This window comes from Tiliqua scincoides, chromosome 2, assembly GCF_035046505.1.
Source record: "Tiliqua scincoides isolate rTilSci1 chromosome 2, rTilSci1.hap2, whole genome shotgun sequence".
Classification (NCBI taxonomy): Eukaryota; Metazoa; Chordata; class Lepidosauria; order Squamata; family Scincidae; genus Tiliqua; species Tiliqua scincoides.
In genome coordinates, this window is record NC_089822.1 from 231,009,539 (window position 1) to 231,034,156 (window position 24,618).

At 42.9% G+C, this 24,618-nt stretch overlaps 1 protein-coding gene across 1 annotated transcript in view; it reads right to left on the reverse strand.

The window, feature by feature from the left end:
• ITPR1 (inositol 1,4,5-trisphosphate receptor type 1) overlaps nt 1-24,618 on the reverse strand; it is a 281,488-nt gene that overhangs the window by 230,875 nt on the left and 25,995 nt on the right. The window contains exons 2-3 of the mRNA XM_066617382.1: nt 23,551-23,658; nt 9,433-9,503 (exon numbers count right to left, since the gene is read on the reverse strand). Of these exons, the coding sequence (XP_066473479.1) occupies nt 9,433-9,503; nt 23,551-23,642 (163 nt within the window). The 5' untranslated portion in view covers nt 23,643-23,658. The remainder of the gene's footprint in view (nt 1-9,432; nt 9,504-23,550; nt 23,659-24,618) is intronic.

Sequence of the window (24,618 nt, forward strand, 5' to 3'; positions counted from 1 at the left end):
AACCGCCCCCGGCCCCGCCCCCTGGCCACTCGCTCTGCTCTGCTCGGCTTCCCCAGGCAGTCAGAGGCTGAGCTGGCCGGGGGGGGGGGGCTCCTGCCTTTCCTCAGCACCCGCGCGGACTGTGGCAGCCCCAGCCCCAGACCGAGCGCGAGGGCGATGAGCAGGGCTCCAAGGCACCGCAGCCCGCCAGAGCCTGAGCCTCGCAAGCCCACGTGTCTACTCAGAAGTAAGTCCCATTAGAGACAGGGGGGCTTACTCCCAGGAAAGCCTCTCTCCCCCCCCCAAGCCTGGAGAATCACATCCTCTCTCCCCCCAGGCCTGGATCATCACAGCTTCTCTCTTCTGCCCCCCAAACCTGGAGCATCACAGCCTCTCTCCCCCCCCCCCAAAGCCTGGAGCATCACAGACTCTTGCCCCCCCCCAAGCCTAGAGCATCACAGACTCTTCCCCCCCCCCAAGCCTGGAGCATCACAACTTCTCTGCAACACAAACACTTTCCCCCCTCTCTCACACACACAGGCTGCCCCCTTCTCTTACACACACAGATGCTCTGCCCCCCCCCCACACACTCACACAGCAGGGGAGGGGCGCTTTTACTCACCTCATCCAGCATCTGAATGTAAGCCCCCCCCCCATCACAAAGAAAAAAACTGTCTCCTTGGTCAGAATGCCAGTGTTTGCTATTGCACAAGCCCCAGGTAAGGCTTAGTTCTCACCATAAATCCAGAGGTTTGTTGTGTCTTGAGAATTCAAGTTGTGGTTGGACTTTCCATTTGTTCATTTGTATTGTATTGTATGGGAACTGGCGAAGAGGTAGGTGTGGTGTCAGCAGTGTAAGGGTAAGGCCTGGGCATCCAGCAGCGTGTGCTGCACAGCTGCAGCCACTTGAAGGCAATAGGGCCCTCAGGGATATAAGAAGTACCTGAGGCAGAAAGGGTTTGTGGGTTTTGAAGGAGTGCAGGTTGGAGGTAGGAGAGGAGACTTTATTGAATTTGGAATCTGACTGGACTTGGATACCCTGATGGATTTGACTGACCTACCTAGAACCTGACCTTGGACTGTAATTTGGCTTATTGGTTCTGGACTCTGATTTGGCAACTCTGATTGATGGGACTGATTTACTTGGCATCTGTGGACTGGAACTGGACTCACTTTTGCTTGCTGCACTGGTGAGTTGCACAAGGGGGACTGATCAGCCTTAAGCGGGCACAAGGCCCAGTGGATTGGGATTTGGCAGAACATCATTGTAAAGCTAATGTGATCCCCTATTTGTGTGCACCTGCTTTTGTGAGCTTTATAAATTCTGAGTTCTTGGGGTTTCCAGAAAACTAGAGTACTCAAACATTTAAGTCTCTCCATTTGTTAATGACAGTGATAATGGTTCTTAATGCCACTGTTGACTGCTGTTCACTTTACATGGTTCAAATGTTATTCTGTTATAGTTCATTAAATATTTTATTACACTATTTGGTTCAGAATATTTTTTTCCTGTTTTCCTCCTCTAAAAACTAGGGGTGTCTTATGGAGCGAAAAATACGGTAATGTACATATTAAAACTAGCTGCCACTAGTCTTGCTCCATTTCCAGTATTACATATGCAGATTGTATCAATCTTTCCCTTCACCCTTTGGTGTTTGGGGGAGGGGAGACACTCTGTTTCATCAGGCGCCTGGCCACTGGTGTAAGTGGCCCCTCCTCTTTGCCTTCAGAACCAGTTGCAACTGCAAAAGCAAGAAGCACCCGATGTGACTTAGTGTTCCCCACCTCCAGGAACACCAGTGCCTTCACCCTACATTGCCATCAGTACCAAAGCTCCAGTCCCAGTTTTCAAACAGTTCTAAAGCTACTAAACTTTGGCTATAACTAGGAGCAGGAAACTCATCTCTCCTTATCCTGAAGTCCTCTCTTGGTACTGGAGAGCCAGTGGAGTCTGTATGATAAAGCAGAGAGGACACTGGGTTTGGACATGGTTCATGTACTCACTTAGTCCTGAAGCAAGCTGGGTAACCTTTGCACAAGCCCCATGCTTGTGTAACCATGCTTCCCCCTAAGTTTTACTAATTCACATAGGTGGTAATCATTTAGAAATACTTAAGGGCGAAGAAGTCTAACAATACAGGCTTCCTCAGGCACCAAGGACAAGATGGCCTGGACATTAACATTCTGGTTGGAGCTCCTTTCATAGAGAGTTTGGAGAAGCAAAGAGGCTTCTTGATGCTTGCATAGGGGGAGGAAAAAGGTGAATTGCAAAATACAGATTGCTCCAATGGCCAATGAGAAGGGCAGTATATTGCTGACCCAGATACAGTGGTGCCTCGCATAACGAAATTAATCCGTTCCACGAATCCTTTCGTTATGCGAATCACGTTTTCCCATAGGAATGCATTGAAATCTAATTAATGCGTTCCTATGGGCAAAAAAGGTCAAAATGAAGTCAAATTTGGTTTACAAAGTGTTATGTGCTCTGTAAAGGCATACATACTGTACAGAGGATTTCTAAAATTTGAAGCATACACGAAATTTTTAATTTTTAAAAAATTCGTTATGCAAAGCACGGACCTAAAAAGTTTTCGTTATGCGAAGCACGGACCTAAAAATTTTTTCGTTATGCGAAGCACGGCCAGAAATTTTCGTTATGCGAGTTACCAAACTCAATCGAAAAACTCTTTCGTTATGCGAGTTTTTCGCTGCGCGGGGCATTCGTTATGCGAGGCACCACTGTATTAGGTTCTATTTAAACCATCTCTACATAGCTAATGGTATATATTTTTTCAGATACCAGAAATGCTATTTTCCTTTGAGATCTGAAGCATGATTTGCACAAAGTTGTCCTTGGCAGATGAGGGAAGGGGGGGGGGAAACCAGTGCCTCAATAACTAGCTAATATTGCAACAAGACTGGCTTTTGGGTTACAACATACAAACTTGTCTTATTTTAGACTAATGGTTTATCTAGCCCATCTCATAGATTGTGCCTAGTAAAAACTTCCCAGGTTCTCAGCCAGAGTTATTTTCTCATCATGTACTATCTGATTGTTCTTGTTTTGTTTTAAACTGGAAATTGCAGAGACCAATCCTAGAACCTCCTGCATACAAAGCAGATTCACTCCAGTGCACTACCCTGGGCTTTATAGTTACTTGGACAGAGTTGATGAGTGCCACAGATGCAATATTTTACCTTTGCGGCATTTGTTAAACATAGCGAAATTAAATGTAGAGAAGACTGACAAGTTAGTGGTATGCAATTCGAGCCTCTGAGGTTAATCGGCTGGACGATTGGAGAGCTCCATTGATTACTCAACGCACTACAACTCACAATAAATAAAGATCATTTTTGCAAAAAGTTTCTGATTATAGATGATGGCCCTAAAATCCCTAAAAGAGATGGTCACTGGACACTGGTCACTGGTCACTGGACGTCTTATGGACAGAGACAGCGAGGAGAGAGCAACTTTTCACCCCAGCGTGGAGTCTTTTCCAGTGGCTGTTGCTGGTGTCTCATCTACATCTTCTTTCGATCCCAAGCCCTTTGGGGACAGAGGGACATTTGCTTATCTCTGTAAACTGTTGTGAAGTTCTTGGTTGAACAGTGGTGAATAAATATTCTTTAATAATAATTCTTCAAGGCCAGATTAAAAGGTGTACTAATACTAATAGATTGATTTTGGGTTTTTTTTTTTTAATACTAATCAAAAACCATGGCTAAACAGCCAATTTTTCCACTCCCTTAACAGACAAGGAGAGGCCACACACACTCTTTCAGGTCACTTTAAACTGTTGCTTTTAGAGGGCCAGCTCTTTTGGGGAAAGCAATTTCTCAGTAGTAGACTAAGGTAATGAGCCGATGATGAAGATACCATGAAATTCCTCTGCCAAACCATCCCACATCTTCATCTGGCAGATTTCCTAATCTCCAAGAATACAAATTCCTACCACTGAAGCATTTAATAACCTCATGTTCCTGCAGCTATCACCAAGACATTATGAACCTTTCAAGTCTTGCACTGCAAGGAAAGAGATTCAATAACTACTTATTTCCACATCCTGAACAAACCCATGGATAATTACAAAGGTGTCACAGGAGAATCTGCAGCAAGACTTATCTCAAGTGCTAGGCTATTGATATTGAAGCACACAAGACAACAGGACAAAAAGCAATTCCAGTTCTTCCAGAACACGTCTAAAGCAAGTAATTGTTTAAAATAATGCTGATAATACAGTCTTAATTTAAGAAGATAAAGCCCTAGGTGAGAGAAACACCAACTTGATGCAACAATTCACATTTGCCAATAGTACGAGCATTACATTCAATTACAATGAGCTCGTACATCAGCTTTACATTCGCTGTAGTGCTTATTCTTGTGAAACATAAATATATTTAAACGGTCATGTACACACATGCAAGAATCCCAGCTGAACTGTAGTTGTCCTCTACAAATGCATAGGCGCTGGAACAGAACCATGTGCATTCACTGCATTTTACAGAAACAAATTTTTATACTCATTGGGGGGGGGGGAAGGAGAGTTGTGGCTCACGAGTAATGCAAATGCTTTGCACAGGTCTCAAGTTCAATCCTTGGCATCTCCAGCTAGGACAAAGCAAAATTCCACTTTGAAATCCTGGAGAGCCAATGGTAGTCAGTGCTTGAAGTACTGACCTAGACCGACTTACAGTCTGATTCTCTATAAGGCAGCCTTCTATCATCCTATACCAAATTATATTTATTTTTTTATTGTTTACAGCTGCATGCAGAATGAAGAAGCCACATCTTTTCCAAAGTATGGCAAGTACATATTCTGTGGATGTGGATTTGACAGATCTCCGGTAAGCAAAAAACCTATGAAGAAAAACCACAGTCAAAATGCTTCTGGATATGAGAATGGTGCTGGGACATTAGCATGGAATACTTTGGACATATAGGACCACATCTGAACTGAACCGATGACTTGCCTGAAGTTCACCAAGGCATTACCTTACAGAAGTGAGATTTGTAAACTGGACAGCTTCAACCTAATTGGTTGTGGCTTGATAAGAACCAGTCTTCTCTGATTGAAGGTGTTTTTTTTTTTGTGGGGGACGGTTATAATAGCATGAGCATAAGCATACATAATTCAAAAGCCCAGGCTGGGACCATAGATAGCTGTACTGTGTTTTCCAATCCAGAGTCCCCAGTCAGTTGCTCAAAACAGAGGCTTAAACTGGAAATGAAACTACAGCAGGTAGAAACTACAGGCAAGCCCCTATATCCATGGTGGTTCCATTCCTCCCCCCATGGATAAGAAAACCATGAATATGGGAGAATGCTGTATAAGTTATACCATAGTCTTTTGAGACTGAAGGTTGCCAACCAAATTGTATAAGTAGCACCCCCCACACCCATTACCTTACCTTATTTTTGTGTAGTTGCACTGAAAAAATTTGCGTTTCTTGCTTTAAACTTGCTTTAAACAAAGCAATGTGACATGCAGGCAACCAACCTGCACGCTACAGAGAGACTAACAGGAAGGAGGAACTATTCTGCTTCCTGTTCTTTGCCTTTTAGTGTGCAGGCTGGTTCTCTGCATGTCACATTGCTTCGTTTAAGCAAGTTTAAAGCAAGAAAAGAAGGCTGGTGCAACCACACGAAAAATAAGGTAATACAATGGGAACGTGGGGGGCTGTATCTGGATAACTGAATTTGCTGATATTCGTGGATAAGGGGGCCTGCCTAAACTACTGTGCTGATCAGGAAGAGGCAAAAAAGTAAGATCCAAAATACATAGTCAGAAACAACTGCTAGTTCCTAGTCATAAGTCCACAGTTCCTAGTTCAAGCCCAACAGGCCATGAGCACATTACTTTATACAACAAAATATCAGATTTTTCAGCTTTCAAGTATCTTATCTTTGCACAACACAGGTTGAGCATCTTCTCTGCCTATGTGGTAGTACCACACCTAAACTATACAGCTGACAAAGATTATGCCAAGAACCATTACCAGCTGTGCAACTGAGTTTTCATTTTGAGCACAGGACATTTTTCTTTCCTTCTTTGCAAGCACAAAACAGGCCACACCAAAATTATCTTTGAAGCAGAAAAGCAGGCTTGATTAAAGATGTGGAAATCCAGGACTTTACAAGGAGGAGCTTAGGCTTCCCAATAAAGAATTTAAAAATATGGAGATATAAAATTCGCAGAACTAAATTTGGCTGCCGCTGCCCTCCCTGTTTATGGATTACTCAATCTGTACCATTGTAGCCTAGCAGTAATCCATATAGTGTCACGTTCTATATACTTTTCTCACATTCTGTACTAAGTAACTTGCTCCCAAACTTCCTTGAACAATTGCTATCTTTCTAGCTTGAAAATGCTAGCGTGGGAACGTTTTAGTTGATCATTCTCAGTGCTTGCTTCTGTGTGCTGGTAAATTGACTATTTTAGACTGAATTCTTCAAGTTGTTGCTTACTACCGGTTCCCCTTACTGCAGGTCTATGCTTCCACCCTATACTAGGGTTCCCGCATTACAATCAAGTACATTGTTTACTCGGAAGCAGGAGTCAAAACACTTTCTGCTTCACCCACCTGTCCAAACCCTATCCCATATATCTGCCTTCCTAGAGCCAGCCAAAGACTTCCGGGCACCTGAGGCAGCATGCCAAATGTTGCCATCCATTACCCAATGTACCAGCCTCTACTCCTCTCTCAGCTAAGAACTTCCCTCCTCCTTTTCTATTCTCCTTCCTTTTCCAATCTAAACTGTGAAATGAGGAGAACAGTGGAAGCAATTTAGCAGTCATAAGACCATTAACCTGCTGCTTGAAGCAACCACCACAGCCACAGGTCTTCAAACTGCCACTGCAGTTGCCCCCCCCCCAATATTATAACAAATTGCAACTTACACTTTGAGACCCCCTGTACTACAGCATATGGAGAAGGTTAATGCGTTACTTCATCTCTATCCTTACAAATCAGATTGCAGCAGGTAGCAGATTCTGTTCCAATCCAGCTATCAGAACACACTTGGAATGCCTTTCAGAAGCCGGTACTGAGGTTCCAAGGCACATTTCACCTTCTGAAAAGTTAACTTAAGAGACAAGTTCTATAACAATTCCCAGGGATAATGCTTGGTTTAGGGACACCGTGTACAACTATTTGGCCTTGACAGCAAAGAGCTGCATCAAAAACAGATCCTTCTCACAGCACCTTTGCCTACATGGAGATAATCTTGGTATTAGAAGTGGCAAATATACCTCATCTGGGAAGAGTTTAGTTTGAGAAGGAATAGTAAAGCTGTTGCATCATGCAAGAAACAGCCATTATACCTACTAGGGTATCTGTTTATTTGGTAGACTTTTTATTCCAATTTAGTCAACAGCATTCCAATTAAGCATAAGTAGCATCTATCCACTCACCCAGCCCTCCCTTAGAATATTCTAACACACAATTAAGCCAACGCTACATTGGATGGAGCATAAAGACATTATACCTCCTCCTCAGTGCAATCAGATCACTGCTATTGTTAGTTCTTTTGTATTAAGACAGGTGAAAAATCTCTATATATTATGACTATTATGATAAAATGTGTTTCACCAGTGGCCATTTTGAGACTATTTTGAGACTATCCACTGTGATAATACAACAGTACACTGCAGCCTTGCATTTATGCCTTGTTTTGCCATGGCTTTGTTTTGCCAGTGTAGCTGTGGAGGCACATGTTCTCCCTCTCTCCCAACCCACAAAAGCAGAATCAATCTGCAGAGCTAAAAATGCTTCAGAGCAAACTCTCTATATCAGTGGTTCTCACACATTTAGCACCGGGATCCACTTTTTAGAATAAGAATCAGTCAGGACCCACCGGAAGTTACTTCATGACCGGAAGTGACATCATCAAGCAGGAAAACTGGGTAGGCTGCAATCCTACCCAGGAGTAAGTCCCATTGACTATCATTATTAAAAGCATATACAGAGTAGCCTGTTCAAAGTACAGATCTCACATTTCCCCAAATGCAGTCACATCCCATGGTAGCATCAAGTCTAATATATTAAAAATAAAATATTGAAATGAATGGGGACCCACCTGAAATTGGTTCATGACTCACCTAATGGGTCCCGACTGACAGTTTGAGAAACACTGCTCTATAAAAATGAGGCATCACATAAGAAGATTCCTTTTGAATCAAGTCAAAAGTCCATATAGTCCAGTATTCAGTTTCCAATAGTGGTTAGAAAGATGCTTCTGGACAAGCAAGGCATTGAGGCAACAACCCTACATTGCCACTGGCCAAAACACTATAATGCCCCCCAAAACAAGAAAGACATCTTACAAGGTTTTCTCTTAAAAGATAAATAGTGATTGTCAGTGAAAATCAGAATCTAGCAGAACAGAACATCCTAGAAGCATCATTAACTCAATTAACATCATCTTAAAAGTACCACAGAGTTTAGGCACTTCAAAGTTTAGGCAATGAGCAAGTTTCAGGTTGTGTGTGCGGTTTTTTGGTTTTATACTACATTTGTAGAACCTCAAAATGAGAAGACCAGTTTTACTACAGTTAAAAGACATATAGAATTACTTTTTATCTGGCAACAGCTTAGCTCTTATGACTAAACCTGTAACATAATAAATCTGATAAAGAGGTGAGCTTTCTGCTCATAAAATGTTGTTCGGATCAAGCCAAGAGCCACATCCTAGCCACATCCAAGCGAAGAGCCTAGTCATTGCTTTGTCCATTTATTCCTGCTTTTGTTTATCCAATGCCAGAAGCTATTTAAAGCACAAAATGGACTATCAAGTTTCCACACCTAGAGAAAATGTAATGAGACTACATAGACATTGTGGTCATTACAAGAATACCTCATTGTGCAGTCTCAAAATTAGGTTGATCCTTAGGCTGATTTATCTGTAGTATTAAAAACCAAATGAAGTAGAAACAAGAATGCAATGCTGTTTCCAGACAATGCTGTTCAATATACTTTTTTTAAAAAACTGATTTTCCAGTCTCAGTCAGAAAGACATTAAATTCCATCTAGTTGCAAAAAAAATCAAAAATCAAGCAACTCAGTGTCCTATGTCATCTCATGCATGCAGCTGTTAATCTGAAGAAACTTGATTCAAACCCAAAATACATGTTACAAGGGCCAGTGTGCTTAATTTGTCTACAGCATGGGCTGGGGGCTTTAACCCACTGCTCCTGCTCCAACCTCAATTATTTGCCTCTGGGTGAAAGCTCCCACTGATGCCAATGGAAACTACTGCAGCAAAGGGCACTCTGGGTCAGGACTATGGCAGCAGCAAAGAGTAACACCTCCCACACAACACAGTCCTGATTTATTTGGTTAGTAAATAAAACAGTTAAATAACATGAGGGCCAATGGCATATTTAACAGAAGTGTAGTTTAGCTTTGATTGGGTAGGAGCAGAATTTGAATGTTTATCAAATGAAAACGTCTCACCTCTGAATTTCTTAGGGGGATTGTTAAGGTCACCAGCTTCAGGTTGTACCACACACCGGTCATCCACAAGACTAGAACAGAAAGAGAGAAAAATTTAAGACTTAGATCCTTAGCAACTAGAATCTGTAATTACTGCTCCCAGAGTGACAATCTGGAGATGTGAGTCAGCTAAGTTTTATTCACTACATTTTCTTGTATGTCCCATTTAGCTACACTGTGACTACGGTATAAGAGTAAAACAGAGTTTAGTGTGGTGTGCTTCCTGGACTCAGAAAGATGAGGAGTGGCTCAGCTGCGGATCGCCGCAGCCCCACTCCCGGTTTCCCGGAAGCACAGTTTCCGCCCGTCGGGAGCCTCAGAGAGGCTTCTGCAGGGTCCTAACGGCTGTCGCCTGGGGCTTTTGCCGCATCCCAGCCTATGGCAGGTACACAACAGGAGTAACTGTTGCATCTGCTGATGTAAAGAAGTAGGTTTAAAGGGAAAAGGTCCAATATAAACTGCAGGTATAGAACAAGACTACCAGAATGTTTTATGGTTACCTGGCTAGACTCAGCCTGCATAAAGATCTAGGTTGAGTCATTGCTACTGCAACTTGCAGGAAAAGTCAAACCCTGACATCATGGTACCAAAAACAAGGAATGCTTTGAACAGATTCAACCATTACATCTGTAGCAAGAAGTACATATATCCCCAGCTGGACAGTGATGCACAATAGACAGGTATTTATCCTTAATTTTGACACTCAAAGTAACTTGTTCTCAAGAGAATGTAACACACTTACATCTATATTCCACCTTTCAAGGCAGCATACACAGAGTTCTCAGTCTCATTCAGATACTGACTTAGACTCAGAGCAGCTTAGCCTTATAAATTGTTGCTGAATAATATGCCTTCAAACCATGCCCTGGAATCAGTAGGAGGTGATTTGACAGCCAGAGTCACCTACAGAAATCTCTTTCCAGTAATGAATCTACAGTTATATAACTACTGCTAGTTGAAAATGTGGGCATAAATAAAGTTCTTATTTATTGGTCTACTATAACTGGACTTCTTAGAGTTATTACTAAATGACAAGGATCTCAAGTTACATTTCTGAATATGGTTAAAAAAAATGTTTCAAGAGGTCAATAGTGCACAAGTTCCTGCTTTTCTTTCCAGATGTGAAGGACTGTTCCAGGCTTGTGAAAGTCGATAACCACTGAATGGCTTTTCATTCTTTTAATGGACTGGATCCAAGTTCAATGTCCTCTAGTTCTAGATCTTTGTAGTACAGTCCATGGAATCAGCACTTATTAAATGCACTGTTTGGGGAAGAACCTGAGAAACAGCCTCTATGAACTGCAGAAGTTAAACAGAAAAAACAAACAAACCTGTACATGTGTTGATTGTATTGAGGCAGAGAACAGGAATTCCAGCAGAAAACATTATTTTGAAGGAAACATTATTTTGAGGGAAGCGTCTATAACCTTAAAACTTTATAACTGCATGACAGGATAATTATACAGACATACAAGGGCTAGGCCCTGGCGTCAAAAGCTGTTGTCACTCAAGAAGTAAATAATGCTTCTCAGTGTTAATGAAGCAATGCCTGATGGAACGTAAGCCTGTAGAAGAATAGGCTGAGCTATTACCTTTGTTGGTGTGCTGTTTTTAACTGATGGAACAAACTGGAGACGTGGATGCTAACTGGTTTTTGTTTATTGCATACGGATCCACAATACTACAGGCAGCACTCATAGGAAAGCCCCTCAGATGACCTAAGAGGGCAAGCTGAAATGTATGGGGGTTCCTTCTGATCCCAAACCATGAAGGGCTTTAAAGGACAAAAAGCACCTTGAATTGGACCCAGAAACAAATGGGCAGCCAGTGCAGTCACTGAAGCAGCAGTCCAACAGATCAAACCACCTAGCTCCAGTAACTACCCAAGCAGCCACATCCTGCAGTAATTGCAGCTTCCGAACTGTCTTCAAGGTCAGCCCCACATAGAGCACATTACAGTAATCCAGCCTTGAAGTCACTAAGGCATGCACCACTGTGGTCAGGTCTGATCGACACATGCACACAGTGATCGCCAACTATTAAAATACCACTACCAGGACCCATTGAGATGTTATGAACATAAACATAGGAACATAAAGAGCCCTGCTGGATCAGGCCAAAGGCCCATCTAGTCCAGTTTCTTGAAACTCACAGCCACAAATGCTGTAGCCTTTTCTCAGAAGGGACATGCCCCAGCCCAGTAATCATTTTGGTTGCTCTCTTCTGCACCTTTTCTATTTTCACTATATCCTTTTTGAGATGTGGTGACCAGAACTGGACGCAATATTCCAGTTGTGGCCTTACTATTGATTTGTACAACGACATTATATTAGCTGTCTTATTATCAATACCTTTACTAATGATCCCAAGCACAGAATGGGCCTTCTTCACCGCCACGGCACATTGGGTCAACACTCTCATCGAGCTGTCCACCTGCACCCCGAGATATCTCTCCTGGTTTATCATAGACAGCTCAGAACCTATTAGCCTATATATGGAGTTTGGATTTTTTTGCCCCAATATGCATTACTTTACACTTATGTACATTGAAACACATCTGCCATTTTGCAGACCATTCTCCCAGTTTCGAGAGATCCTTCTGGAGTTCTTCACCATCCATTCTGGTCTTCGCCACTCAGAAAAGTTTAGTGACATCCACAAACTTGGTCACTTCACTGCTCAACCCTGTCTCCAGGTCATTTATGAACAGGCTGAAGAGCACCGATCCCAGGACAGATCCTTGGGGCACACAGCTTTTCACCTCTCTCCATTGTGAAAACTGCCCACTGACACCCACTCTCTGTTTCCTGGTCCTCAACCAGTTCCTAATCCAGAAGAGGACCTGCCCTCAAATTCCCTGATTGTGGAGTTTCCTCAGCAGCCTTTGGTGAGGGACCATGTCAAATGCATTCTGAAAATCGATGCATAATATCCACACCTTGTCCAGGAAAATATACCCAGGAAAATGCCTAACTTTTAAAACAGCAAAAAAGTGTACTGGCCTGTGTAATCTAAATAATGTATCCAATGAATATGAAGGAAGTATATCCAAAATGGTTTGCAAAATACTGTGCGAACTATTTTTACTACTGAGGCTGTGTAATTCACAAAGGAAAAGAGAAACAATAAGCATTTTATTCCAAATCTTGGCTTAAATCAATAGTGATGTTTACAGCCAACAGTTATTGTGGTATTCAGGCCACTGTAGGTCACCATTCAAGCAGTGAGAGCTTCCTAGTTGGACTTCAGGTTTCATCCAAGAGCTATTGCTGGGGTACAGATGGAAAATATTCCTCAGACCATACTTAATAAAGTCAAGGATATCCCTCAAATTCAGACACACAATTTCAGTCCTAAGAGAATCACTTGACTGTCATTTCCATGACCCTAGTATTAATTTACTATTTCAGCATGGAGTTTCCACCCACAATGATCCTGCAGGAGTTTGGTCCCCCTTGGAGGGGGGGGTTCCCACTATTGGATTATATGCCCTCTGCAACATCCCAGTACATCCTGGCTGTCCCATTTTATAGAGTTTATATCCTGAAATAACCCATATCTTATTGGTTTGCTCCATTCCACCAGGTTTAGATAATGCCCATGTTGGGGTTCCCCTCCTCCCGCGAGCCCCCAACTTACCAGGGGAGAAGGCTGCTGGACCAGAGCAGAGGCAACAGCCTTCCCAGCCCTCTCAGGAACAACCCTGGCAGCTCCAGGTGAGAGGAGGTGGGAGGGAAACAGAGAGAGGAAGGGGAGGAGTTGTGGTAATCCCAGGGGAGGGCAGGCCTAGAGACAGGCCCTATTTGTACCCTCCCTGTGAGGGAAGGGGAGGGGTCTGCCCTACATAAACCTGGAGACCAGGGGTGACAAGGCAGTGGGGAGAACAGAGCAGGCAGGAGGATCTGCTGCTAGCAGCCCCAGCTCCTGACTAGCTAATGCTGCCAACCCAAAGAGGGGGAACCGGGTGATGCAACCCCCCCTTCTTGTGGGGGAACTAGTCTGAGGCCTCCACCAGGGGGTCCCCCTCAGAAAGGCCGGGCAGGCCCTCCCCTCCCCCACAGGGAGGCCTCACAGCCCACTATATCAACATACTTATTCCTTTACAACCAAGCATGCCAGCTGCTGGATTCTTCTGATATTTACATCTAACACACACCTATACATAGTTTCCTCTTTGAAAAGTTGTTGGTGTGCCTTTTCCCCTCCAACTTTTTACTGTTTTTGAAAAGCTGTCCTATTGTATGCATTTCTGCACCTGGATGATGTAGTATACACTCACCCCTTTGGAATGATGCTACCATATCATCCACGCATCAAGATCCTTCATGGTTCTGCTTGTCTAGCTGGTCCCAAGTGTGGATCAGGTAGCTTTTCCAAATAATGCTACATTTGAACTTCTGACTGCCAGTATCCTACGTAACAACCAAAAAGGTAGCTTCCAGGACTGTCCAACTACATAACTCAGTCATTTATCTACACCACAGCCACTGCCTATCAGCCTATCTAGTCATGCAACAATTACAAACTTTACATCAGGTAAGTAAGGCACCATGTGGTCAATATGTCCATCACAAACTCTTCTCTTGGGTTTCCAACAGTTGAATCACCTACAACTAGGAACCCCCCACCCTCAGATGTCTATTCTTGGTACGAGATGACATGGGCTCATCAATTAAGAAATTGGTCTCTTCTAAAGGATTATTTTCATGTTCCTTAAAACTCTCCCCTCCCCCGAGACTCTAATTCTCCATTGCAACTGCAGAAACATCAGTTCAGAAGAGGAATGCCTGTATCATGTTCCAGAAGGTGACATGCACATACCTCCAACTCTCTCAGCTTCTCTACCAGCGTCAAGAGAACGAACTTGTTCCAAGTCTAGAGCTCACTACACCAAGAACACATTCAAGATTTACCAGGCAACAACTCCGTCATCAACAGAACCCAGCATGGATTTGTCAAAAGTAAAACTTGCCAGACAAATTTAATCTCTTTTTTTGATTGGGTTACTAGCTTACTAGACCATGGGAATGCTGTGAATGTAGTTTATCTTGACTTCAGTAAGCATTTGACAAGATCCCATGACATCCTAATCAGCAAGTTCGTAAAATACGGGTTAGATGATACAATTGTTAGCTGGGTTCGCAACTAGTTGAACAGCCGTATACAGAGGATATTTGTCAACGGCTACGCGTCAACTTGAAGGACAGTTTTGAGTAGGGTTCTCCAGGGCTCTGTCTTGGGCCTGGTTCTCTTTAACATTTTAATCGATGACTTACATTGTTGTTGGCAACCTTCAGTCTCGAAAGACTATGGTATCGCACTCTGGATGGTGGTTCTGGCACAGCGTCTAGTGTGGCTGAAAAGGCCGATTCGGGAGTGACAATCCTTTCCACACTGGGAGCAAGTGTAGTGTGTCCCTGGTCTGTCTCCCTGGCTGTGGGCCTTCCTTCTTTGCCTCTTTGCCTCAGACTGTTGGCCAAGTGTCTCTTCAAACTGGGAAAGGCCATGCTGCACAGCCTGCCTCCAAGTGGGCCGCTCAGAGGCCAGGGTTTCCCACCTGTTGAGGTCCACTCCTAAGGCCTTCAGATCCCTCTTGCAGATGTCCTTGTATCGCAGCTGTGGTCTACTTGGATGAGAGGATACAAGGGGGCCTCATCAAATCTGCGGTTGACACCAAACTGGGAGGAGTAGTGAATACAATAAAAGACAGTAGAAGCCTTCAGGAAGACCTAGACAGAATGGAATACTGGGTTGCAATGAATAAGATGAAGTTCAACAGTGACAAATGCAAGGTTCTGCAAAAATAACCAAAGTCGCAGGTTTAAAATGGGAGACACCTGGTTTGGCAGTCCAACATGTGAGAGAGATCTTAGAGTTACAGTAGATCACAGTATGAACATGAATCAGCTGTGAGATGCGGCTGCAAGGAAGGTGAATGCAATTTTAGCCTGCATTAGTAGAACCATAACTTCCACGTCACGAGAAGTCATGGTTTTACTCTGCACTGATTAGACCTCACCTGGAGTACTGTGTTCAATTTTGGGCATCCTGCTGTAAGAAAATGCAGCCAAACTGGAGAGGTTTGAGAAGAGAGTGACAAGGATGATCAGAGAACTGGAAGACAAGCCCTATGAAGAAAGGTTGAAGGAATTTGATATGTTCAGCCTGGAGTAGAGAAGGCTAAAAGAGAATATGATAGTGCTCTTCAAAGACCTAAAGGGCTGTTATATGGAAAAAAAGGGACAAATTTGTTCTCAACTGCCTCTGAAAGAAGAATGAGAACCAACAAGTACAAACTGCAAGAGAAGAGATTCCGATTGGACATCAGGAAAAAATTATTGACAGTAAGGCCAGTTCGGCAGATTGCTGAGGGAGGTGGTGGACTCTCATTCACTGGAGATCTTCAAGCAGAGGCTCAACAAGCACCTGTTGGAGATGCTCTAAGAGGATTTCTGGCTACAGGCAGGGAGTTGAACTAGATGGCCAGTTAGGATCCTTCCAACTCTATGATTCACGCACAACAGGCAGACTGTATGTATGACTTCCCATGCAACTCCGGAATGCACTCACCACTCTGCTGACTTTCTAGCTTCACAACTAGTTATTGCCTGTTTGGTTTCTTTTTTTTATTTTTAAATTGTTGTTAATGATTGTTTTTAATGTTACATTTTTTTTAAAGTGTTGTAAGCCGCCTTGTGTGCCCATTGGGCAAAAAGGTGGGGTATAAATTAATAAAATAATAAAAATAATAATAATAAATTTTGGAGATTTTTTACAGCACTTTTACTTGAAGACTAAACTTTACAGTACTTTGTATTTTATTTTAGGGCACTTGGTAGGTGGAGTGCCTTGGGAAATGTAAGTGTTTTGTCTCTTCATCTTATTTGTTTGCTTCCCATTTGCCTTGATGCTATGTCACTAGTGCTCCCTCATGCTCATAGAGTAATGGTCTCCAAACAGAAGACTGCTGTGCAGCATAAACTCCCTCCCTGTCCCAAGCAGCACTTACTGTTCCACTGCTCTGCTGCTTTGTCTGACACCCATGTGGACATAGGGACACCTTGGACAGTCGCATCTATGGCCCATGTTCCTGCAGGCTTTGCACCAGATGTCTGGGCCATAGACGCAACTGCCCAGGGTGTCCCTATATCCACGTGGGTGACTAACATAGCAGAAGAGAGTGGAACAGTAAGTGCTTCTCATGGAGGGAGGGATTTTGGTGAATGCTAGATCCGGAGTCTGTGGGCCAGAGTCTGGTAACCCCTGTCATAGAGAGTTGAGGAAGGAAGGAATTGGCTGCTTTAGCCTTTAACAACTCAAGTGAGTAATGTAGTAAGGTTAGGTAGATGCAACATTGTGTTGTAGGATCCCTCTTTTCTAGGACTACTCAACCGGGGAGTGGTAGGAATAGCCCCTTCCAACACGTAATCCTCAATTCCAGGGGTGTCCAAAGTTTTTGGCAGGAGGGCCACATCAGCTCTCTGACACTGTGTTGGGGGCCGGGGGAAAAAAAGAATTAATTTACATTTAAAATTTGAATAAATTTACATACGTTTACATAAATGAATATATTAAAGATGAACTTATATGAACGAATGAAGGTCTTGCAATAGCTGAATGCCTATAAAAGGCCTTGCACAAAGCAAGGCTGGCCTTTCCTTTGCTGTCGCTGCTGCATCACAGATGTGAAAGAGCAAGCAATGGAGGGAGCTCTCGTCCCACAGCTCACACGAGAGGTCAAACAGTCGCCCTCACGCTGAGAGCAGTTGCGTTGGGCCAGTGCGGGCTTCAACAAATCTCCAGAGGGCCAGAGGCTCATTGGAGACAGGGGGCTCCCTGAGGGCAGCATTGAGAGGCCTCGAGGGCTGCAAGTGGCCCCAGGGCCGGGGTTTGGACACCCCTGCTCAATACTATACCTCTGAAACTGGCAGAAGAAAAAAATTAATTACCTCTTCTCCATCAATAGCCACTTAAGCAGTCATAACTGGACCTTTGTTATCAGTAAAAGCTTATCCAATTGCTTACTGTAACTTACAGAGTTTACTGTCACAATAAAGAAGGTGAATGCTTGAGTGCGCACACAAAGAGAGAGTGTAGCAGCAGCAGCAGCAGCCTAGAAGGTTGGTGGTTGACGTACACTTTTACTAGCCCTTTATAATGTAAATATGTTTGATGGCAAGTTTCCCTGGAAAGGGTGTGTCATTCCATTAAGACAATTATAAAACCATCTATTATACATAGTAAAAACAGAGCAGCCATAAAACATCATATTTCATATACCAGCCTGAATGAAAAAGCCCTTGCTTGATTCCTAGAGTGAGCCAATTCCTCCAACATTCAGCTTCCAGGCTCATTCGCTTAGTGTCAGAGCCTCAGGAGACCTGGAAAGCCTACAGGGACAAGCAGTGTACTGAATAAACTGGCACACACCAGCATATTGCTATGGAAGCAGAGACTGACAGAGTGAACCCTCAAACCAACAGGATCCACATGGCTGCCTTTTTCTCCTAAAGGCGACCATCAGCGCCATACTGCTGGGTGGCCTTGGGTCAAGTCTTGCATTGGGTCCCCCATGGTGATCTCTACCCAGACCAAATGATGCATTCAGTGCTACCAGGCCACCAGTATCGAGGGATGAGCTTAGCCAATCCCAGTGCTACCCCTGGTAAGAGTCCTTCATATTTTGCTGTCCCTGTCCAAACACACATTCACACCGCAGGGGAGTTAGAAACAAAGCTCAAGAAGTAAAACATGAGACAAGCATCAAAGCAAAGAACCAACTTATTTTATCCTAAAAAATGCATACATAAAGGCAACTCGAGAGTTAATCTCAAAGCTGAAAGATTCACCTTGTTCCAAAATTAGATCACAGGCAAAGGAGAATTATTCTGGGCAAACAGAAGATCAAACCAACCATTACACAGCATGCATAGTGCTTAAAAGGAAATCAGGCACATTACAAACTAGTAACCAAAACCATCAGAAGACTGTATTTAGAAAAACAGAAGCAAGGCTATGATTAAGCAACAAGCCAATGCCTCAACGGAATATTAAACAGGATTCTACTTGAAATATTTACTTGAATTGAATATCATTACAGTTGATACCTATATTCTGTTCTCATTTGTGAGCTGCAAGAGGCAAGCCTTTACATAGCTGATTCACAAGGTACGCCAACTACTAGAGCCAAGCGTAATTCTCATTTTTGAGCACTTGGGTTTGGTCAGGTCAAATACTAAAATTAAAGTTATGAGATCAACAAATTGGATTATGAACAGGTCAGTTTCATGTTTCATAAATCACATGGGGACTTAAAGACTTCAAGCCAACACACCATGCAATTTGCCCTTATGCGTTAATTCTACATTCAAATGGCTGACCTGTCCATCAGTATGTTGACCATGTTACACTTTTATTGATCTTGTGAACAAATGAGTCAGAACAAGTCTAATGACACTTTTCTGGCTGTGTTATCTTTTTTCACAAGGACACCCAATAGCCACTGGGCGATTGTGGTCATTCATTTGGACATCATCAATATTGTCTACATTTTCTGAGGAATACCCATGAACAAGCCAGGCCACAATGCAGACTCACTTTGCAATGACACACTGATGTGTTTATCAAAAGATTTGTTTTTCACTGTTAAGTCAAACAATGAAATTACACTGCATTATATTCTGCATCTCTAGCGACTAAATGCAGCATATACTGCTGCTGGGAGACCTAGAAGTGCATCTTCACAGCTATTTTTAGCCGTGAAAGGCTTGGAATTGGCATGGTTTTGCTATACGAAGGTAGGAAACCTGATTTGTGTGCTATGTTTCCATTTAAAGACATTTAAACCAAGTTCTGGGTATTCATGTATTTCTGTATCCGCAGGGGGTTCCATATACTTCTTGTATTTATTCTGGTTTACCTTCCTGGTCTCAGTTCACTCAGGGAGAAGTGGGTTGCCACATCTCCCAGACTAGCCATATTCCATTACCATTTGATTTTTAAGAGGATGACCAGATTTGGGGATCTCTTTTAACACAGGATTTCCCCAGGGTAGACTCCTTTCTGTGTCGGCTTTGGGTTGCAGCAGCAAAAATTTCCTTTCCCCAATTCACTTGGTAAAAAGGGTAATGGGGGGTACCCAATGCTGATTGCTAGGTGCTACACCCATCTTGTTCTCTGTCTGTTCTTTACAACAAGTGATTTTCAACATTTTTCACCTCATGGCACACTGACAAGATACTAAATTTGTCAAGGCACACCATCAGTTTTTGACAACTGACAAGGCACACCTTGCTGTTGGTGGGGGGTTCACATCCCCCAATGACCCTAATAATAAATGACCCTCCCGCAAACTCCTGAAGCACACCTGCAGACCATTCATGGCACATCAGCGGGAGAAATTGATCGAATTTGATTAAAGTCGACCCCAATTACAGTTATTTCACATCTAACGTGTCTTAAGGTTGGTACAGAATACAACATTAATCACCATCTTAAAAAAAACAAACTCTGGGTCTACTATCGTATTCACATATTTCAGAATGCTTCAAATCAACACAATAGCAAGATCATAACACTCTTGCGTTTACTTCTTTGGCTGCCTTCAAAAGGTTCAACCTCAATCCCAGCAGCTAAAGAACTTAACATTGCTACCAGATTTGAATCATAGCCATTAGGAAATACCTAGGAAGGAGGGATCAGCTTAGATACAGTCTTCATTTTCCTGTTCACAGGTCTACTCCGTAGATACAATCATCCAGATAGCAAGCAATGAAATCATGGGAGTAAAGCACAACTACATGTGACGTTGAAGATTCAAAAATCACTATCTACCACTTAAAAATAAATAGAACGCAGGTGTGAGGAAGGGGTTGAAATGATGGAAAAGGAGGTAATTCTTTCCCCACATCATTTTTCTGACTTCCCTGAAGTAGGGAGATAACGTCAAGGTGAACAATTCAGATAGGAAATGGCCTAATGGGGAAAGGGTAACATATGCCCCACCAGTACTGAAGCCCAATCCAATCACTCCCTAACCCATGAACCATTTCCCATGGGAAATCCTGATAAAAGATCTTCTGTATCACAGAATTTGGCTGTTTGTACTCATTGACTAATATTTTATTTTTAATCTATTAGACTTGATGCCACCATGGCATGTGACTGCATTTGGGGAAATGTTACAGACCTGTACTTTTAACAAGCTACTATGTATATTCTTTTAACTGATAGTCAATGGGACTTATTCCTGATTAAGTGTGGGTAGGATTGCAGCCTAGGATTGTTAAAAATTTTTCCTGCTTGATGATGTCACTTCTGGTCATGACATCACTTCCAGTGGATCTTGACAGATTCTCATTCTAAAAAGTGGGTCCCAGTGCTAAATGTGTGAGAACCACTGGACTAGGTGGTAAATAACGTATTCTGTAAAATACAAAAACATTCCAGGATACTGCAAATCTTCGCATTCCAGCCAATTCACAGACTGTTAAGTACTGTAGTGATTTTATGGAAGTACATAATAAATTAAAACATCTTCACAGATCTACAAGGGCCAGATTTTAAGCTTTACTATACACAAACTGGCATACACATTAATGCGTCTAGATATACATGATGATCAGGGTTATCCCATTGGCCTCCCATATACCGCAGACAATCACCTATACCAGGGGTGCCCAAACCCTGGCCCGGGGGCCACTTGCAGCCCTTGGAGGCTCCCAGTCAGTCCCTCGGGGAGTCCCCAGTCTCCAATGAGCCTCTGGCCCTCCAGAGACTTGATGGAGGCCATGTTAGCCCAATGCAGCTGCTCTCAGCATGAAGACAACTGTTCAACCTCTCATCTGAGCTGTGGGATGAGGGTTCCCTCCACTATTTGCTGTTTCATGTCTGTGATGCAGTAGTGGTAGCAAAGGAAAGGCTGGCCTTGCTTTGTGCAAGGCCTTTTATAGGCCTTGAGCTATTCCAAGACCTTCATTCATTCATATAAGTTCCACCTCTAATATATTCATTTATGTAAAAATTTTAAATTAATTCTTTATTTCCCGGCCCCTGACACAGTGTCAGAGAGATGATGTGGCCCTCCTGCCAAAATGTTTGGACACCCGTGGCCTATACGGTGAGAAATTTCTGCCAGTAAATCAAGCTTAGATCATCACCTCCCCTTATCTCCAAGGTCGCTCAGGGATCAGAGCTTTTCAAGCAACTCTGGACAAGTTGCTTTTCAAGCAGCACCAGAGAAGCAATGCAGAGATAACACAGGTCTACAAAACTGAGGGTCAGAAAAGTTTTTCCCAAACTTTATGGTGGTTTGATATGAGTTTGGGGTGCAAAAATGGCATCCGTTTTGCCCTATCATGTCTAGTTTTGGATAAATAGTATAGCCTCATTAGTGAATGGTTCAAGCAGCTTCCTCACGAGCAAGCCATGGTGTAGGCTTCCTCATGAGGAAGCTGCTTGAACCATCCACTAAAGAAGCTATGCCATGTCTCCAAAACTAGACATGAAAGGGCAAAACAGATGCCATTTTTGGAATCAGCACCCCAAATATACCCAGGAATTGGTGTAACTTTTAAGGAAGCAAAATGTGTTTTGGCCTGTGTAATTAGAGGGCTGCTAATCTCCAAGGAAACCCCCTGGCAAGCTCCAGCCAAAGTTAACCTTTTCACTGCTCCTGAGACTTCCACTGAAATCAAGCAAGCCTCCTCTTTAGCAGAGCCTGCTGCAGCCTCATTCCATTATGAAAATGCTTGCATTTTGCAGAGGTCTGTTTTTATAAACACCAGGATGTAATCCTCTTTTCCATTTGAAAAAAAGTCCCAGGTTATAAGTCAGTGCACCATTACTTATGAACACCACTCAAGGAATGCAGTGGGTCTACTGAATAAATAGGGTTGCAATTATGTGCAGCTGCACTTGCTCACAGTCATTCCTTGTTGCTTGTTTCTCTGCTGTGAATTGTATTGCACATTCCCAGTTATTTGTTATAAGTTGTATGTTATATGTAGAGCCTCTGGCTTAACACACCAGGCACTTAAAGCAGCATATGATTAATGGTTCTTCTGCAGTGGTTTCCAACCTTTTTTCACTTGCATACCCCTTGGCAACCGATTTCCATAAATGTACCCCTCATATTAGCTAAATGTTTGTAATTAATATCAATAATATAAGCCCTCATCTCCTCTATATGAAAACCCGTACATCATGTATTCATCACAGTATTTCCTCTTTATATCTGTTTGAAGAACGGAAGACTATGCCTTTTCACTGTTTTGCACCAGAAGTGCCCTGACAAATTCTTGGTGATTGATCACTTTCCATATTATGTTTCAACTTCTTTACTGTGCTGGTTTTCAATCACTGATTTATACATGCATTGATGATCAAAAACTAGCTTTGGTGGGGCTTTCACAGGCAACTAGCTACCTCCCTTCCTGCCTTGCCGGCCCTGCAAGGCATTCTGGAGCACTACCTGCCTTTTTCTACCATTATTCAATTCTTTTTCAAGTACCCCTAAAGATCCTGTTGATTGTACTCATTAAGTCTAGATTCTCATGCTTTTGTCTGGAACTCCGTCTCTTTAGGTAACCTCCCATGTAGGAAAAAATCTCCAAGGCTTCAATTAACCCTGATCCTACTATTGTCTGATATTTATATACTACCAATAAGCCCATTATCCCCATCCTATATCCCTTCCTGATCCATTTTCTAAGTAACCAACACTTCTGAGCTGCAGGAGTTAACATATTGATACTATTCCCCTGATCTCCAATTCTAGATTTCTTCATTCATAACAATGAACTAGTATTTTGATACTCCACTGAGGTTGCCCTCTGAAGAAAAAGTGAAGATGATTATGAAGGCTGGGTTTTTCAATGAAAATGCTTAGATTCTGTCGACATGGATTCACTCACGTAGGAAACTTCTTATACCAGGATATATAGCTGTGGGGAAAAGAGAGACACCCAGTACTACTAAAACAGAGAATGACAGCATCAGTTTCTAGATATCTAGTCCCAATTTTCTCCACCGCAAGCTCATTAGACACACCCTGCAGCATGAGAAAATTGCTGCCCTTACCCCAAAGTGCTGATAAATCCATTTGTGGAGCCTTCAGCGTACAAAGAACAAATGTCTCCAATATGCAAGAAGCTTGACATCTTGTCGGACATCTCCGGCTTGGTGGCCCTAAAGGAAGAAAAAGAAACCTCTCAATATTTATGAGGCAAGGACGTTTCCCCTAAAAATCACTATATAAACTCAATGAAAGCTCTGCATCATTCAGCTGAATATGTTTCTCAGATAGACAAGCCCTTCTGCTGTCCTGCATACAAAGTTGAAAAATAAATTATCCCACAAGGAGGTTTTGTTCTTTGTCTGGCGCAGAAGTACTGCTCAGCACAAGACACAACTCTTAACAAAAAAGCTGAAAAAACCCGAGGTGAAGGATTTCATAAGAAGAGGTCGAGGATCCAGAAATCATAGAATGATAAGGCCCAAACCCTAACCAACTTTCCAGCACTGGCATAGCTGTACCAGTGGCGTGTGCTGCATCCTGCAGTTGGGTGCAAGTCACAGAGATCTCCTCAAGGTAATGGTATGTTTGTTCCCTTACCTCAGATCTGCATTGCCTTGCCTTGGTGCTGGAAAGTTGGTTAGGATTGTGTCCTAAAAGTCAGAAGTGATCTTGGAAGTTACCTACTTCAACTCCCTATGCAGGCAACTACTGTAGCCTTCCTGACAAGTGACCATCTAGCATCTGCTTGAAAACTCTAACAAGGTAGACTCTGCTGGACAACTTAGGTTAGGCTTGTCCTCCTTTCAGTTTCAACTTTTGGTTCTGATCATACCTAAACATTGCTATCATATTTTCTCCTCTTCTCCAGGCTAAATAGGCCAAGCTCTTTTAATTATTCTTCGTAGGACTCAGTTTCCAGGTCCCTCACCATCTTAGCTGCACTCTTTTCAACTCACTCCAGCATATCCATGTCCTCCGTAAAATGTGGTGCCCAAAACTGGATCCAGTATTCCATGAGAGGCTTGATTCACACAGAGGAGAGTGAAGTGGAACTATTACTATTGTGATCTGGTCTCTACGCCTCTGTTAATGCAGCCCAGCATTGCATCAGCTTCTTTTTGCAGCTACAT